This window comes from Gymnoscopelus braueri, assembly GCF_963280865.1.
Source record: "Gymnoscopelus braueri genome assembly, chromosome: 2".
In the NCBI taxonomy this organism is placed as follows: domain Eukaryota; kingdom Metazoa; phylum Chordata; class Actinopteri; order Myctophiformes; family Myctophidae; genus Gymnoscopelus; species Gymnoscopelus braueri.
In genome coordinates, this window is record NC_137604.1 from 27,879,902 (window position 1) to 27,900,161 (window position 20,260).

Below are 20,260 nucleotides of genomic sequence, written 5' to 3' on the forward strand. Positions count from 1 at the left end.
AAAAACAAGGCCAAGCAAGAAGAAGATGGCTGCTGGAGAGGCCCGGATGGCATGCCCTGTCTACCACATGCCCTGCATGAGGAAGTATTCAAATTCTTCCATGGGAAGGGACACTGTGGGCATAAGAAAATGTTGGCCCAGATACGACAATGGTGGTGGCACCCTCGGATGAGAGACATCACTCACACGTACGTGGAAGAGTGCCCTATTTGCAGTGACCATCAAATTAGGCCCACTCTGAAATACCCGGCCACAGGTTATTTCCCCATGCCACCCATGCCATGGCAAAATGTGTACATAGATTACGCGGACATGAACCAACGGGTAGGGGGCTGCCGCTACCTGTTGGTGGCAGTTGATCATTTCACAGGGTGGACGGAAGCCATGGCGTGCCGCAACGAAAACGCTGCCAACGTTGTCAAGTGGTTCACACAATCCTTAGTGCCAAGGTGGGGGATTCCCCGGACCATCTTCTGTGACAATGCCAGTCACTTCAAGAATAAACACATGCAGCAGCTGCTCACTCATTTCGGGGTGAGCCAGCATTTCGGAGCTGTGTACAGGCCACAAGCTCAAGGAAAAGTCGAAGTCCAAAACAAAGCGATCAAAGATAAGATAGGGAAGATTTGCGCCGAGGCAGAGGCCAACAAAGCAGTCGTGGCAACCAAACTTATCCAGGAGAAGCTGGGGAGAATCACCAACAAGTTCAAGGTTACATGGGTAGACGCACTGCCCATTGCATTGATGGAGATGCGGGCTCAACAAAATTCACGCACGAACCTGTCTCCATACGAGTTGATGACAGGGAGGCGTATGCCTGGCACAGCTCGTGACCAGACATTCGATAGCACTACTGTCTGGCATTTGACTGATCATGCAGAGTATTTCAAACTCCTAACTGATACTCTGAATCGGTCCTCTTCGCAGGTACTTAGAGGGGGACGTCCCTCTCCCGAAGAATTTGCCCTGCGTGGGGGACTGGTTACGAGTCAAGATCAGGAAAGCGCATTATCGGTGCCCGCGCTGGACAGAGCCGGTCAAAATTCTTAAAATACAAGGCAGTGTTGTTTATCTTGACAGGCCCAATCAAGGGTCCCAACCGGTCCACATAGCACCGACCGAGCCTGCCATCCCACAGGGAGGGAGCCTAACCTCTCTGGTAGAAGTTGAGGAGTCAGATCCCGAGGTAGATCACCTGTAGGGAGTTTCCCACAGGTGTGTGTGTGTGTGTTACTGGAGGCTAAGAGCTCAGAGGATTCAGTGTAACGAGCCCTCACCATTTTTTTGTCATAATTTTTGTTTGATTTTATGGTTTATTGCTTTGGTCACATTGACGTGACGATATGTATGTGTACATCTTCATGGCCATTTTGGCCCTGTCTGGTTCCCAGCCTGAACTGAATATCACGTGCTATGAAGGACAAGATTGTGTGTTTATGGTGCCCGACACACATGCCTGGTACTCCTATTATAATAATCCAAACAGACTAGAGATTACCCTGTCTATCTGTGTGTGTGCCTCCATGCAACGACTATTGCAGTTTTGACTGCGCTTCGTGGATGGCTTGGACAGCAAGCGTTCTTCTTCCGATCTTGATTCCAGCAGCAATACTCCTTTGCTGCGGCCCTCCACTGATTCGGTGTTGTGTTAAGAGGACCATGTGTTCCATGACATCACGCCAGTCTGACACTGACATAGTGTTGCTTGACACTGAATCCATGACTGTTCCCGCATACACACAATTGCATGACCTAATGACACTAACACAGGAAAATATTTCCACATGTGCCATGCCAGTTGCATGTCAAGGAGGGAAAGAGTAGAAATATAGGCACACACATGTTTTACTTATTTTAAATTAGACACAGAGCACGTTTTCCAGGGGACAATAGAGGGGACACGGGGCGTACCATCCTCGGGCGCATTAGAGCTCGAGCACTTCCTAAGTTTATAGAATGGCGGGATACACCTCACAACCATCACCCCCATTTTTGTCACTCCCCTAGTAATTAGAGATGCACCGATTAATGGCAGTCCCCGAATTCCCAAATTCCTCTGAAGTAAATGGCTGGATTGACCCCACTGCACTAAGAACCCATGCTCACATGAATATCAAGGAGGGTATGGAGTATTCTTTAGTGACAGATATAGTATTGAGAGAACACGGCCCTACACCTATGCTGCCCAAGGCCACTGAACGACCCCAATTTTTTTTTTTTATATTAGCATTGAGGCACGACATTTAATCCTAGCCAACACCCTAGCAGTATTTGCCACACTAAGCGTAGTATATATTGCCCATCACACATGGAGAATGACACGGGAGCAAATACAGAGGAATCCCGATGCACACCCCATAGGCAGTGTAGCGTATCGCCACTTGGGCCCCCATGCTGAACTCGACGAAGAACCTCCTTGCACCATTCTGGCACCCTGAACTGTTGATCAAGGAGGGCGCGGAACTGACCGGAGCTGGGAATGGGGGCCCCTATATATGGTCAAGGGGGCCCTGGTCCCCAGCAACGGAAAGAAAACCCCCTCCCGCCAGGAGGGTATGGATTGGACTGGAGCCTGGGAGCAGGACCCCTGTATATAAAAGGGGGACCTGGTCTCTGGCACTGGAAAGAACCTCCTCCAGAAGACATGGATACACACATACGCACATGTTAGAATAGTCGCGTGTAAAGGCAAACATAGGGGGACTGCCCCCCTATTGTGATCCTGAAGGTTAGCATTACACACATATTACGCGTGATATTAGGGGACACCAAAGTTCCCAAGCTTGTTCAATCAAATGAAAAAGTTATGTGATTGTCCCCAATAAGAGCTCATGTCCGGATGGTAGGCTGGGACTGCCCCATGCCTAGTTCAGAGTTTCCCCTTCAAAAGAAGGTTTCCTCGGTTCACATGACTCAATAAAAGAAAAATAATGGGACCTGCAAAATGATTTTTTTTAACATATGTTATAATAGATGATACTTGCTATAATGTAATGTTCAGATTTTAATCTTGTGTTGTGGGTACTAAATTCGTACCCAAGGAGGGCTTGATGGTCCATTGTGAAACCTTGGGCCGTCAACCTTTACGTTCTAGAGTGTGGAGCACAGAAGCTGTGCTCCAATTAGAAGGCCGAACGTGCCATCCACTGTTTTTGATATACTGAATGCTAAAGATAAGAACGGGAGAATTCTCCAGGCGCTCAACCGAACGCTTGTTTGCATGCAGACCTAGATGTGGAACGAATTGCCTTCGTAAAATATCAGGTCGTATTTTGTTTTATCATTGAATCTGCTGTTTATGTAATTCACATTTCATAGAGGGAACTTCCCATGTAATCAATAAATTGCCCTTTTAACTGGTTGAATATGTTCTCTGTATTGTCGTCTATAAACTGGACTTTAGGGTTTATTGAACCTTAGCGACAGGTCTGCCACGGCACAACAACATGCATCAACTGTTTTGAGACACAGTGCATTCTGATTATGAATCCCACAGTCAAAAGGTATTGTAAATCAAAAACACACATTATTGGGTATTTCCACAAAAATAAAAAATAAAGTAAATTAAGGTAGAGGGGAATGGGTTTGAAACTTTAATCTCTACAGGCTGTCACAGGAACGGTCTCAAATCAAACTCTATGTTAAGGCTGTTAGGGGTGAGGGTGTTGAGGGTGGATATCCAATAGGCCTCTCTCTTCAGGACGGCTCCGTCATGATTGCCCCCTCTTCTGTTCGCAGAGACCTTTTCGATACCTACATAACGAAGAGCAGATGTGATGTGATGGCCGGCCTCGATAAAGTGCGAGGCAACAGGATAGGCAATATAATACTTGCCGCAGGGGCAATAGATTATGTATATCACCCCTTTTGTGGTACACGTAATAATACTTTTGATGGGAATGGTTTTCCCTGAATCATCATCTGTTTAAAGTCCGCTTTCCAGGCACCGGGTTGGACTGGATTCTCGCTATGGCTTTCTTCCACCGGAAACGGTCCATGGCCATCTCGTGATCGATGCTGAGTGCTTTCATGTCAACTAATACGGTCGTCTGCCAGGTCTTGGGTCTTGTCCCCTCCAAGTTAATCGACATTACTTTCTTCACCCAATCATTCTCTTCCTTCCTTACTACATGTCTGTACCATTGCAGTCTGCTTCTCCTCACCACGTCCACTATGGCCTCCACTCCCAACTTATGTCTCAGCTCTGCACTGGTCTTTCTCTCCCTCAGTGACACACCGCTAGAGGTGTAACGCTATAGTAACTGCATTGAAAAATCGTTTTTAATTTTCAACGATCTACTATGTCGATATGCAAACAGCTAAATATCGTATCGTTTGACTTTGTATCGTATCGAATCGTTTTGCAATGCAAATAATCGTATCGAATCGTTTTGCAATGCAAATAATACATTTTATTGATACTAAGTTCTTGTGTGTTGTATTTAGCAATTTTAAGAAGAAGAAAGAGAAAGAGGGGTTTAATCACTTTTCCATTACATATCGCTACACTTGGTTTATTGATAAATGTGTGTAATCTCTGTGTTCATGTCAAGGTGCGGCTTTGTTCATACATGTATGTGTTCAAATACAATGTCCATATATTTGCCAGAGAATCACTGTGTTTACTTATTTATATCCATGATACATTTTTCCCTTAAAAAACCTGCACTATCCACACGTTTCACACAGATTAAATTTGTTTGCTCAATAGTTACTGTATCGATTTTAAATAATTGAATCGTATCGTATCGCCATGAATGAACCAATATCGTCCATGTATCGCATCATCAACCATGTATCATGATACGTATCGTATCGCTGTTAAAATGTATTGTTACACCCCTACACTCCGCACATCCATCTGATCATCCTCATCTCTGCTCTGTTCAGCTTCTCTTCATGCTCCACCCTCAGGGCCCATGTCTCACTTCCATATGTAATGCCACTTCTGACGCAGGCTGAGTACACTTGCCCTTTCATCTTCTGACTGAGGGTGCATAAAGCCTGTGCATTTTACAGTACTATTGCACTGGGCACAGGCGCCATATTTGTAATTTCCCTGTGGGATGGGAGTAAAAGTGCACTGGGACACTACTTTAAGTGGGGCGAGTTCTGAATGGACAAGAGAGTCCCTCAGATTTCTGCCTCGCCTAAACACGACTCGGGGGGGGGGGGGGGGGGGGGCTCTATAAAAACGTTAACTGAGGATCTGTTCGTAAGATGTGCCAATGTCTGTGTAAAATAGGTTTGATTGATTCCGCAGTTTGGGAATACTTGGTAATGAAAAGGGGGATCGAATTAGGGACAGCTGTAAAGAGATCAGCTCTAGATCTGTTGTTGATTTTTGCTAAAGCGTTATCGAGTTGCCGTTCAGTGTAGCCATGCTCTCTGAATTTGTGAGTCATTGTATTCACATGTTTCTTGAAATCCTATGGATTTTTACTAATTTGTTTCAGTCTACAGAACTGGCTGTAAGGAAGTTTTTGAGAGGGAGGGGATGGTGGCTGTCGGCTCTCAACAGACGGTCTGTAGGCTTAGTTTATAGATCTGTGCGTAAGGTGTCATCCTCACGGATGATCCAAGTATCAAGAAAACTAACTCTATGTTGATCATAGTGCATGGTGAACTTCAAATGCGGGGAGGAAGAATTTAGAAACTGGTGAAAGGAATGTAGCAGGTCAACAGAACCCCTGAACAGGCAAAAAATATCATCCACATATCGCTTGTAAACTAAAAGATTAGGAAAGAAAGGGTTGAAAGTATTGTTGAGGATTTTTTTCTCTCCAAAAAAACAACATATAGGCGCTAGACCTTAGTAGTGATGAAAAGAAAGCCTTCTTCGATCTTCAATCTGATCCCTCGATTATTGTCCGCTCTGCTGACAAGGGCGGGGCTACAGTTATCCTTAACAAAATTGATTATGTAACTGAGTCTCTCAGACAATTACAGGACACAAACTTTTATACTCCACTACCGTCTGACCCCACACCCCAATATAAAGATATTATTTCTGGAGTAGTAGAAGGGTTTTCTCACTCAGGGGAGATTACAAAAAGGAGTTTGACTTTCTAGCGGTTCAACACCCTAGTATCCCGGTGTTCTAATCTACACCATTCCAAAGGTCCATAGGAACCCATCTCACCCACCTGGTCGCCCCATTGTCTCAGGCATAGGCTCTTTAACTTCCAATATCTCGACCTCTGTTGATTTTGTCATTAGACCCATAGCTGAAAAATTACCTTCCTTTGTAAAGGATACAGGTCATATGATTACCATATTGGAGTCCCTTGATCCACTCCCACCGGATTGCATTTTGGTCACTTATGATGTTGAATCTCTATACACTAATGTTCCTCATGGTGAAGGCATTCAAGCCCTCAAACAAATTTTACAGTTGTGCAATGCAAACTCGAGCCTGTCTAACCATTGTTCGATCTTGTTCTACCCAAAAATGTCGTGAAAAATCGTGCACAGGGGTACTTCATTGAGAATGGAGTAGGCTACTGCTGCGCAAGTGTGTGCCGAATGGCCAAGGGATCATTGGAGACCCACTTTTCCAATTGTCATTCCTTCCAAATTCCAGGAGGTAATTTTGCGCATTGCTCACTATGAGTCCTTTAATCTACGTTAAAGGAGTGTAAAACCCTACTAACTTTCAAAACTGCCCTAAAGATACACCTTCAGGAGATTGCAATTCGAAAATGGCCCCTGTCTAAGTCTTAACCTACCCCCCCCCCATCCCCCCTCCCCTTTTATTTTTCTCTTGTACATATTTTTCGCTCTTCATACCAGTAACCTGTAAGCTGATTGTATGACGTTCTGTTTAGTAGTGTGTATATCTGTCTGTCTCTTATGTCATCATGATTTGTGTGCATGGGAATCTCATTTTAAACAAGCTTAGTGCTTCATGAGTCTTCCAGTTTAGTAGCCCTTGTATTGTGAATTTGTACTTCCATGTATTGTTGTTCTCATGTCTTACTAAAGAAAGTACATCAATCAATCAATCAATCAATCAGTCGGGGCATATGGGGGTGCGTAAAACTTACAATGGGGTTGTGAAAAAGTTATTTTGGCCCTGCGTTAAAAGAAGTGTGGCAATGTACATCAAAACCTGTAATACTTGTAAAAAAAAAAGGAAAACAAAATCAATCCATCCAAGTGGATTATTGGGTCCCTAATTTGGAAACGTTTTTTTTGGTCTGCGTTTTTCAGACCAAATGATATCATTGCAGGTCCGGAGCGTGATAGACGCAAAAGTTATGGCAACTTTGTGAAACCATGTGTCTGTGGGTGTACAAAAGCCCTTAATGCGCACCTGAATCCAATTATGATTGGCACACCTGAATGCAATCCAGCAGAGCTTCATTCAGTGAGTGAGCAGACCTTCCCCGAGCAACACGCAACCATAGACTGTATAAAAGAAATGGATGAAGGGAACGTGACGTCACCCATTTGTTTCTACAGACCGTAAATGAAGCCGATTGTTCAGGAACGCGCAATCTTTCATATATACCATTGGGCACGCCGGAACTCAAACGCTATTGCTTGAGATCAGACATGTGACCAGGGAACCGGAAAACAATCCCCAAAGAATGCTATTGGTTGGGTAGCTTGTCAATCAAGAGCGGGGGCGGGGAATGAATGCTATTGATTGTGTAGGTTGTCAATCAAATCATCACTTTATCATCAATCTTAGAATAAATGGGACCATAATTTAGCAAAACGCATATCATGATGATTAAAAGGAGACTTTAAACTAGCGACTGGAAGCATATAGTATTTATGACAATTTTTATTAAGGTAAGAAAATCTAGTCTAAAGTTTGTCAAAAACCCATCCGCTTACAATGAGAGAATATTCTTTCTGACACCTGCAGCCACCTACTGGCCATTTATATGAACTGTCTCTCTTCCGTATTGGCCTCATTGTAAATATGTCAGGCTGGCCCCTTGCACGCAACAGGACCAGAGCGCAGGTGAGGAACTATATATGTTTGAGTTGTAGATTTCTACAACTCTAATTTGCAAAAGTTTATGTTTCCTTTACAATTAACACTGTGTAAAGATGTTTGGTTAAATGAGTCTGTTATACTGTATATGTCAGTGAGTAGAAGTGCAGCTTAAATACATAATGTGATGCTTGTGATGTATTAATCTACGTTAACTGTAGGATATGTTGTGTAAGATGCTATTTGGTGTCTATTTCATTTGTGTTTAGTTAATGAGGTACAGTAACTATGCCAGGTGTTGCCGATATAGCTAATGGACCCTTCGCAAAGCCCCACCCACTCCACTCTGTGACTGGTGGTGCGAAGTTAGTCACACCCAGGCCTGGCAAACTTTGCTTCTCACCCATTGACGTGTTGCATGTTAAATGGCGGCTTTTCCCCTTATAAGTCGATCATTTCAGTTGCAAGAGCTTCAAAATCTCTTCTAAATCTAGTCAAAGGCCTGCAGTAGGTTATGCACTGGAAAAATGTGCATGACATTTCAATAAACTAAAAACACAGGAAATGTTAGAGGGAGTAATAGCCATGGATACACGACGGTCGACTGTCACGATACACGACGGTCGACTGTCACGACCGTCATGGATGAACTTCAAACTGGTGTTTTCACTTTCTCCATTTACAGAATTTTCTCCATGTACGGCCCGTACATCTACATAAACGTTCATATTTCAAATATATAGTGCTTACCCTATGGCCACGGATGTTACATTTATGTACGGGCTCTCAGAAGTACCTGTATTGTTCAATAACAAGCATTTTAATTTGATCGGTGGACATTTTTTCCATATGCTTTCAACAGCGCGACCCTTTCGGTTGGGAGGTGTATTGCACTCTGATAAATTATAACTATGAGAAAATGGCCACCGATCGGATTAAAATGCTTTTCATTGAACAATACGTAATATACGGGTACTTCTGAGAGGCCCGTACATAATTGTAACATCCGTGGCCATGGGGTAAGCACTTTATATTTGAAATATGAACGTTTATATAGATTTACAGACTGTAAATGGAGAAAGTGCAAACACCAGGTTGAAGTTAATCCATGACTGTAACAGGAGTTTTCATGTACCGCAGGGTAAGACTACAGTAGCAGTTAATAAATAGACGAACAAATGAATTAAAATACTTTGACGTGCAGAATCCGAAACAGGCAGTGCTGTGATTCTGAATTTTGTTGCGATTGAGTCGGGTGAGTCGTGGAACTTCATAGTCACTATTGCGTTATCGTGGTATTCCTTTTCTTGCTATAATGTTGCAAATGATTGTGTGTGCGGGCGAAATAACACTGACAGCTATGACAGGTGACGAAAGCTTGGCAGACCAATGCCAGCTGAACTTAACAACGGTTGCTAAGCTAGCATTGGACAATCGCTTTTGGGGCGGGGTTTAGCGAAGGGTCCATTAGGGCTCTATTGGAAGGAGGTATTTGACATGATTGTGAACTGTAATTTGTGTTGTTTATTTGCTTTATATTTCTCTGTATTAGAGGGGGGGGACGCCCCCCTGGGACCTTTGCTAGGGTTCTGTGAGTGTGTGTGCCTTTAACTGCCTAACCAGATTCCATTGCAGTGCTGGTTTGGAGGGTGGAGTCTGAGTCAATCGGGGGAAGGGGAGGCACCTGGCCATTGTCCCTTCAGGCACTAAAAAGCCCTGCTCTACAATTATCAGAACTCTCTTCAGTCCTCCGCAGGCACGGCCACACAGAAGAGCATTTCTGTTTGATTTTTTTATGTTGCCTTCATTTATTCTCAGTTGAAGTAGGCAGTAGTTTCCCTGCCTGTATGATTTAGAAACTCAATTCATTTATTGGTTAATAAACTTAACACATGTATGCAGTACCTCTGCGTCGTTTCCCCTTTTTGTTATGGCCTTGGAGCCAGACCATAACACACAACATTGGCAGAACTGGTACTCAGTCGTAATTATTTTATGTTCCAGGATGCTTTCTTTGTGCAATGCATGGGTGTGGCTATGGGCTCAAATATATTGTGTATATTACAGCCAATTCTGTAGACAATGACTCACAGATTCAGAGAGCATGGCTACTAGTGATGAGCGGGTCGACCCGTAACCCGCGGGACCCGCGGGTCAACCCGCGGCGCGGGTAGGTCGAGTCAGGATTTCAGAGAAAATGATGCGGGCTGAGGGTGAGCGGGTCAGCCGCTCTCCACGAAAAAAAAAAAAAAAAACCCTATTTTGACCAACATGCTTGTTTATTCAGCCCATGACAATGTTGTGTTACTGTAGACATTTAAAGGGACTTTGGGTACTTAAAAGAGCGCTATATAATATATATATATATTCCCACCGCGGGTCGCGGGGCGGGTTGAGCCATAGATTTATATATGGGTTCGCGGGGCGGGTTGAGGCGGGTCGCGTTCCGTCGCGGGTTGGGGCGGGGCGGGTCATGAAAAAACCCGACCCGCACATCACTAATGGCTACACTGAACGGCAACTCGATAACGCTTTAGCTAAAATCAGCAACCGGTTTGGAGCTGATCTCTTTACAGCTGTCCCTAAAAACAATTCGATCCTCCTTTTCATTACCAAGTATTCCCGAACTGCGGAATCAATCAAACCTATTTTAGACAGACATTGGCACATCTTACGAACAGATCCTCAGCTATGTAATGTTTTTATAGAGGCCTATTGGATATCCACCCTCACCCCTAACGGCCTTAACATAGTTTGATTTGAGACCGTTCCTGTGACAGCCTATAGAGCTTACATTTGCAAACCCATTCCCCTCTACTTCTGTCCCTTAATTTACTTTATATATTTTACAAATACCCAATAATGTGTGTTTTTGATGTGTATTTACAATACCTTTGACTGTGGATTCTTAATCCAAATGCACTGCGTCCCAAAACAGTTGATGCATGTCCAAGGTAATTGTAATTTGTATTGGTCATCAATAGACCTTCACCAGGTTCCTTATCAATTTGTCCGGCTCTCTTTTAGGAGTTTGACCTTGGAACTTTCCTGTTGTCCTACTCTTTTACATTTTGCACAGTGCCTTTTTGCTACCCCTTTAAAACTGTCTTGCTCATTTTCAGAGTTGTCCTTGAACATTTGTTTAATATCTATATAAAATATATATTTTTGGGTTTATAAATCCTGTATCGTGGCTAGGAGTGTGCTGCCTCTTTCTTTTCATATTTACTTACCTGTAAAGTGCAACATTGTTATTCAGCGTTTTAGATGCTACTACTTTAGATAATACTACTATAAAATGTACCTGGCCTCTTCTAGCTGGATAGGATTTATGCTTTGTCTTACTTGTAGAAAGAGATGGCTTCGAGTAGTTAAGGATGGCGAGGTCTTGCCATTTCACCAATTAAAATCATCTTACACAAAAAAGTAGTCTGACTCCTACACAAACACATGAGAGAAGTCAACAAGCTAAAATGTCAAAAATGTTGCATGTCTGCTCTGAAAGGAGAAAATGGAGGATAATTACTCAAAAGGTCACAAATAAGAAACCTGCTTCAGCAAACCACTTAAACAAGTAAGGCTTTGCCGCGCCTCCTTCCACGTTCGCAATTATTCATGTTACTGTGGCAACAATGAACAATTTAAGATTCAATATACAGTATGACACACAATCACCAGATATAATTACATTTCTGACTTTTTATTGCTTTGATACATAAAAAAAAGCACACATTTGATAAAGAACGTAATATTAAAGAAGTAACTATTGACTGTACTTTCCATTTTCTAGATTCTGAAAATCAATAAAAAGTCTACTTTTTTGCCCTTCTAACAGCGGGGCTCTAAGGATGGTCACAAAATAATATTGGCATTAATTTAAGTCTATAATGGTGGGTCGGTTCACTACTTTGGTCCCAAACATATCAACTGATTGGATTGTCATGGAATTTGCTGTGACACTTTGATGAGTCGAACATTGTATAGATTAATAAATAAAAAAAAGCATTTAAGTAGTTGCAGCCCAACTACATTTTGTATTGTTTAGAAGACAGTGATTGTACAATATGTTGAAAGCATAGTCATCTCTGAAAGGAAGTCCCTTTTAGCTGCTGAATTGGCTATTGATCATAGATATAGAAACCTAGATACCTCATTGGCCTCTGCAGTTCATTGGAGCGACCTGTATCGAATACAAGGCTCTTCCGCAGGGGAAGCTGCCACTCAAAAGTGACTACTGGCCAATCACAGCGCGTCTTTTCCAGGACTTGTAAGAATCTAAGGGCGCGTTCGAAAATTACGCACCGGAGCACACTCGCCTATTAGTTTGTATTGGCCAGTGCGCTCAGTGCTGTATTTTCGAACGCGCCCTAGTTGTACCGCCCCCACCTGCCTCTGATTGGCCTACCGAACGCCCCCCCTTCTGTGACACACGCGGAGGTTTCCTGCTAGCCCTGCGGAAGCGGAAGCGCGCCCGAGATACAGACGCTTCAGAGCCGGAGGAGGCGTCTACCTTTATGTCTATGATCTTGATGACCAAATTAGACTTAAGTCACTTTTCAGTATGGTCACATTACAGGTTTCAAAAGCCTGTTTGTGTCTTTAAAAAAAGATTTTCAACGTGACTGCAATGTACATAAATCATACCCCTACCCTAATTTATTCCTACCTATACATTTTCCATTTTCATGACTTGAAAACTTCATAAAAATAAAGAAAAATCCCCAATTCTTCAGGACGTGGGAACCCTGGTGACCTATTTGTTCAATATGGGGTCAACCTCTTGACAGAGCACAGCTTCAACAACACATCAGGCAAATTCATTATTCATAGATAAAAGGCTTTATGAGTGATTAATCATTTCTGTCACTATTGATTTTAAGAGTCACATGACCAGGTCATGTCTGTATCAAGAATGTGGACACCATTCAAAGTAATAGGGCGACAGAAAAGAACATGGCGGGCACGTCCATCGAGTTCAATGGAGAAGTGGCGGCATGTTATATTCGGTTCCTCGAGCCCGATCTTTCCAATATAAGTGACTTCTGAGTGTGTGTGTAAAATGTTTGTTTTTGTTTTTTAAGTCAGCACGTGGGTAGCACACTGCAATAGTCTTCCACCATCTCAAACAGGAAGTGATGAGGGCCACTTCGGCGGGCCACCTCGCTGGCTGTTTCCCCACTGCTGCTACAGAGTCCGGCCTTCAGGTGCCGCTGAGAAAGGAGAAGCTCTAGTGTGCTTGCGGAGTCTGTAGGCGGAGAGCTGGTGTGGGAGGCAGCCAGGTGGAGTGCCGTAAGCCCCCCGTTTGTCTGGGCATTGAGCTCGGCGCCATGTCGCAGTAGAAGGGCTGCCACAGAGACACGGCCCCAGCGACAGGCGCTGTGGAGAGGCGTCCAACCATCGACCGTGCGGGAGTTAACGACCGAGCCAGCAGCAAGCAATGCTGAGGCTGCAGCGACATGCCCATTGTATGCTGCACGGTGCAGAGGTGTGTAGCGGTCCTCGTCATGGCAACATGTCAGAGAGGGGTCAGCAGACAATAACCTGTGGATCGTTGACACCTGAAAGACAGGATCGGAGGATAAAGTTTAACAGTGAAAAGTTGGTGGCTATTGATCAAAACAAAAATGCAAAAGAATGCGCTCAATGATATTGACCATTTAGCAAATCATTTTGAGGGTGGTGAAGAATGCACTAAATCAATTTAATTACTTTGAGGTCGGTGAGTGCAGTCCACCTCTGCGTTCTACATGGTATATTGCTAACGTTACAAGACCAAAAAGAAACGTTTGCACAATAGCTTGCTGCTCCGCCACATTTACTGTGCAAAATACAGACACGTTTTGACCACAAGTTTGGTCTTCGCTGGAGGCCAAACTTGTAGTATTGTTATTTTAGTATTCTATCTAATTGTATATTGTCTTAACAATTCTGCCAGTGACATTTTACAACTCCTGAATGACAACCATGTTGGATTTGACCTGGATGGTTAATACTGTTCCAAAGCATGTGTTTGTTTGTTACAATGATTAATGTACAGCCTGTTGTCAGACTTTGTTTTTGTCTAGTCAAGAACAAAAATCTGATTTCCAAACCAGCCTGGTTGAAGTCAGTTTGGAACAAGCAATTCAACCTCCAACACTTACACGGTTGTACTCTGCTGCCCACAACATGAGCTCCTCTGGTCTCTCTTTGAGCAAGTCTTCCTTTTGTAGATACCATTCCTCACTGTGCTCTCCCTCCTCTTCATCATCATCCTCGTCAACCTCCTCCGCATTCCATGAGCTACTTGCTCCACGGGGGATTAGATGTCCATGTGTGTTTAGAAGCTCAAGTTGATTAAAATCTTCTGGGAACTCCATCAAGCTTTAATTATCTACCATAGGTCAGAGCAAGAGAGAGAGAGCAAGAGAGGAGAACAATATAATAATGCCCATCATATAAGGCTGCTTTATTGAAGAGAGCAATCCCTGCATAATTTCAGGCTGTTCTGAGTTTAAGGTTGTTTAACTTTTCGGTTTCAATGAATGGGCTGTCAATGATTGGGATTGCAATTCGAGATGCCAGATAGCATTATAGCACCTGTGGCTTGCGGCTATGTCACTATGGTGTCTGTCAAAAAGTAAAAAACTAAACAAAAAAAGGACTACAGTGGAAAATGCCACTCAATAACAAATGTGCAAACGCGTTTCCTTGGGTTGAGTCCAAGAAGTTATTTATTAAAACGATCAGTTCTCAGTTGTTTCATTGGTAACAGGATAGGTGGGCACCTAGCCATAGAATGTCTGTGATTTTTTTTTCTTTTTCTTACATACATTTCATGTATTCCAAATACACAGCCATAGATCGTCATATCCGCGCCCGGGAGGATTGCAGGACTAAATATATCTAAACTTTGGGAAGCACAAATGTTTGGGGCACACAATTGGCAGGTGGTGTAATTAATTACCCCGCACCAATCGCAACGCACCTGTCAATTGTGTGCCCCATACGTTTGTGCTGCCCAAACATCGACTGTTTCCAAAGGAAGTTTTCATATGTTCAGTTCAGTCCAGCAGTCATTTCAGGTCCGGCCTCGTTCGTTGAAAAGTGGAGATATTTTACTAAACACGTTTTCTGGTAGCTCCATAAAGAACCTCTCACTCCGCTATACAGCTCCGAGATGAGGTTCTATGTCGTTCTCATCCAGGATCGGTGTATACATCGTATCCCAAAACTAATGGTAGATTCCAAACCGCACGGATGTTTAAGGTTTGGTCGGGGGCATAATATTTTAGGTCGGAAGCGATTGTAGCCAAACCGGGAGCAGTACTGGCAGCGGATGTAGGGGGGTTTTCCGGGTTGAATGGGAAACATGGCCACAGGCTGACTAAATAAGCGATTTAAACGGGTAGTTTCGCTTCCGACCTAAAATATTATGCCCCCGACCAAACCTTAAACATCCGTGCGGTTTGGAATCTACCATTTGTTTTGGGATACGATGCATACAAAAGGGTAAACAGCGGAGCCTTGGCGGACGTTCCACCGATCCTGGATGAGAACGACATAGAACCTCATCTCGGAGCTGTATAGCGGAGTGAGAGGTTCTTTATGGAGCTAGTTTTCTGGCAGAACTTTCAAATGGATATGAAACTAGAGGACAATATCTGACTCCAAGTCTTAGCAATTAATTATTGGGTGAGTACACATGCAGCACTTTTATGCCGCGGATATCAGTCTGCTAACCGTGCGCGAATACGACCGATCTATGGCTGCGTATTTGGAATACATGAAATGTATGCAAGATCACAGACATTCTAGGGCTAGTGGGCACCAAGCCAAGGAAGAGTGGGATCCTCTGTGTTAAATTGGCTATTTCCCCCAAAATGTAAAAAAATTTAATACATGTTTTTAAAAGTAAAGTATATATGATTAGAACATATTTCTACAATTGCTACAAAACCTGTAGGCCTATATCCAGTCTTTTGGGGCATCAACAAGAAGTTGAAGGATAAAATGAAGTTTGATGATGATGTACCGTGCATGTTCACATCATGTATACTTTACATTACTTGAAACCATTTTTCAATATATTATGCAAACAGCCCCGAGGTGAAAAAGGTGACAACATGTTGTTTTCCTTCGGGTCAGGTGTCACACAATTGCCCTATTTGAGTTCAAAAAGGTGACTGTAGCTGAAAAGTGACACTTTTGCATGTCTGATTATTTTATACATTTTGGTTCCCAGATGTTCCTAGTGCCCACCTATCCTGTATATCCGTCTCATTTAAGTGGTAATTTTACCCGCCATTACGCCATAGCCCCTAGAATGGCTGACAATGGCTGATTTTCCACACACTATTGCAATGTGAAGAATATCAGCCATTTGAGGTCTATGTCTAACAGTTTTTACAGCTTCAGTTCAGATGAACAATTTATTCGAACGTGACACCGTTCCCTAGCTATTCATAGCTAACGTAACAAACACATGTTTGCGCATCTGCAACGTGCTGCAAATGTCACAGGGAACAACATTTAGAGTTATGTTTCACAGTACAATAAATAAGGTTAATATTTATTTATGAATCAGAAGGTTACCTACCAGCAGCTTTGTTTGATAAATCTAACCACAGCTAGCCTCAGTGGTCATAGAGTCATAAGCAGCGCCGTCACACTGACTGGTAAGTTCCCGTAAAGATGTGACTTGGGATATGTAGTTCTTATCCAGAACACCCCTGTATATTACACAGTCGTAAGAACTACATATACCATCTCTCTTTCTTCACTAATACATTGAACGCAAGAATGACACACACACACACACACACACGCACACGCACACGCACACGCACACGCACACGCACACGCACGCACACACACGCACACACACAGGCAAGAAGTCATATCTAAACATATTGACGATGTTTTCTGAAAAAAAATTGTAGGCTATGTATCTATGACAAACGACAAAGGGCCATAAAAATATTCTAAAATAAAAAATAAAATAAAAAGTCCTGTGGCTCAACTTGCCCCAGGTTAGGGGTTGATTCAAGTAGTTAGGGTAAGTTGACCCCTCTAATATTTAGCTATAATGTAGCCTACTCATTTAATCAAACATCATTTAACACATTTCCCTTTACCAAATAGTCTTATCTATCTATTTTCTTAAAGGTAACTTTAAACAATATAAAGCCAATCAAATATAAATAATTGATATTCAGAACGTTTTCCAAGTGGTCTCTTAAATTAGGGTATTAATCAAAATGAAAGGTCAGTCAGCATAATTTGAGTAGCAAAAACATGAAAAAAGATCATATATCGTCGCTGTCGGGTAAAAACCTCATACTGTAGGCTATGTCCAAAACGGTTCCTTTTTAATATTGTGAAAAAAATATTTATAATTCAGCAGCCAGAATAGAGAAGGCGTACTTCGTACTCCGTTTGCCTCCTACTGGCACACCAGTAGTGCAATTGCCTCCAAAACTGTGTACAAATATTATATAACGCATGCCATGGGAAATCCAATACGCTACATTTCTCACACACACACACACACACACACACACACACACACACACACACACACACACACACATCACACAGACACAGACACACACAGAGCGAGCCGTTCCGACCACCGTAGAATCTGTGTAGGCTATATAAAACATACATAACCTACTATCAAATCTTTAATTACGCTAACATTGTTCAAGTGAAGCACTTATTAAAAAATCAATTTATCCCACGATTTGCAACCCTTTTTCACTCAGTGCCAATTGTCTAAGTAATCCTGGGCGCTACACTCCCCCTGCCAGCATAGGGAGCCCAGAGCCAAGCTCATGCCTCCTTCAATGCATGAGAGCCAACTAGCCTTCTTATCACCCAACATGTCCATTGCAGGCGCGCTCTACCAAACAGATTTGGCATAGCGGGTGGTTTTAGAATCCACTATGCGCTTTCTCACACGTGTGTGGGAAAGACAGCAATTTTAGGGATAGCGCAACAACACGCCCATGGCCGCACCTCCAGGCGCAAATAACGAAGTCGGCTTAATGTATAGCGGGTAGTGCGGCCGTAAGATACCGTTTGGGGCAGTGGCGTCAGTTAGCAAAAGCTAAGGTATGGCAAGGTTAGGGTTGCCAACTTATTAAAATAAGGGACACTTATCCTGGGTGCGTGGTCAAACCCCCCTAAACCCCCGAAATGCATAGAAAACTATGCATTATACCTATAACACAATACAAACACAATGGTCTTACACCTGCATTAGGCTACTATTCATGTTTTTGGTTTTTTTTTTCTATACTTTTTTTTTTCTCCTGGAGCCAAGGTATGGCACCATACCTTGCCATACCCAATTGACGCCCCTGGTTTGGGGACAGCGCAAGCTGCCTTGTGCGTAATTAATGGGTAGCGTAGTGCCAAGGGACAGTGCAGCGCGGAAAATAGGGCCCATAGTCTCTGCCATGCCTTCGGCCTGGCGGAGACAATAAATACAGTTTTTGTTAGGCATGGTGTCAAAGACCCCCAGGGATGCCCTGTCAGACTGTGGTATATTGGTCCTTATTGCTTATATTTTATGACAATATGCAAGTAAAATCAGATAGAAGTTATTTCGCTAAAGTAAGAGAATCATGAATGTGTTGTTGACTCAGACTCAGCCTGGCATCTGCTAATCATGGACTCTACCCTGGTGTGGAATGTGATTTACATCTCCATTGTTTAACCTGGAGACACCAGGTCTAGGCTTCCTGGCATTCAGCTGCTAATCAGATAGAGGCACTGATCAAAGAGCTTGGTCAACAGGTGGAGGCTATCACTGACCCCCACCCCACATGAACCGTCTGTATTATAATGTGAGCGACAAGGTTTAAAAGGTGGACTAAAATGTAGCTCAGGACGAGTGCAGTCCCGAGGCCGAAGGGCTGAGGGAAGGGGCTCCCTGCCCCTGGTTCTCCTGCTATGCTGTTGTACTTGAATGCTGAATAAATGAATATGGAACCTGGAAACCAGACGTCTCTTCTCCTCCACTTTATTACAACTACAGCCTGCTAACACGCATTTTACTGCCTCAAATACACGACAAGACCCCAGGTTGCGGACCCCTAATTTATACTACATTTTAACCTATTAGTGTACAAAATAAATTGCTGGTAGCCTACATGGTAGTCTGCACTGCAACTGTAAGAAAATTCATTTTGGGTAAAAATGAAAACCAGTAGCATCCAGTAGCACCCTAGAAGCATACCCTTTCAAATGAATGGGACCATAATTTATTTTGGAGCCTGCAGGAGGTGAAACAGCGACATCTTCTGGGCCATTAATGGGTCTGCACCCTTAAGAGATTCCGGAAGTGGGCTTCAAATCCAGTGGAGATTCCTTGGCGCCTTTTTATTACGGATCCCCATTGGTCTTCACCTCAGTGATGGCTACTCTTCCTGGTGTCCAAACATTCACACTTCACAATAAATTTAAAACATAATACAATGGAATTCAACCATTATATAGTTAAAACAAAACTCTAGACTTTGCTTGGCTACTCCTGGACTCTATACGTCCCGCAGTGTGGGCCTAGCCTGGTTCCAGACCATAGACCCCGCCCACTCTCTGAGTGGGGCTCCTCTTGGTCTGGTGTCATAATGTGAGCCTATGGCTTTTCACGGTAGAAGAAATACCTGTCAAATCAGAGTCGGAGGTGGGGGTGGGTCTAACGACAAGCCAATCAGCGCCACGGGGCGTTCTCAAGCTGTGCGACAATAGCCTGCGACGTCACATGTAGACGGATCCTTGGATCTCTTGTGATTGGTTTAGGAAAATGCTAATCCCCTCCCCCAAGTAATCGACAACAGTGCAGCCGATTTCAGACTGAAGCTCCACGCAGCTTCAATCTGATAATCAGGCTAGTGTGGGCCAGCTGTGTCTGGAGAATGATCACATCCCAAATGCATGTATGCTGTATGCAGTACATGAGGGAGGGATACAGCAAGAGTGGGCACTGAGATTTTTTTTTTGTCTGGTTGCGGGACGGGCTGTTGCGGGTTGGGCTCGTGTGCGGGGTGTGTTATGAAAAAACCTGACCTGCGCATCACTAAGTATTTGGGTACCACCTTTACAATCCTGTGGACCAAACACATTTAATAATTATGTGACACTCTCTCCTCCACTCCACTGGCGTATGGTAAATTCGAACTTTGACCGGGCCAGAACCGGGCCAGAATCTTCGCGCAACAACGGCTGATAAGTCTATTGAGAATGACCGAGCCATTCCGGGTGGAAAACGGAACGCTCGTCCCAAAACACACTGCCCCATTTCTTTCGCGGACCGAGGCCGCCGGT

The 20,260-nt window shown here is 43.5% G+C and overlaps 1 protein-coding gene across 1 annotated transcript; it reads right to left on the reverse strand.

Annotated features, from left to right (window-relative positions):
- Positions 1-12,320: 12,320 nt before the first annotated feature.
- ankrd49 (ankyrin repeat domain 49) lies at positions 12,321-16,593 on the reverse strand. Its single transcript, XM_080446305.1, has 3 exons — positions 16,527-16,593; positions 14,092-14,321; positions 12,321-13,506 (listed from the first exon to the last, which is right to left on the reverse strand). Exons 2-3 carry the CDS (start codon positions 14,305-14,307, stop codon positions 13,030-13,032), a joined length of 693 nt encoding a protein of 230 aa, XP_080302431.1. The 5' UTR covers positions 14,308-14,321; positions 16,527-16,593; the 3' UTR covers positions 12,321-13,029.
- Positions 16,594-20,260: the final 3,667 nt, after the last annotated feature.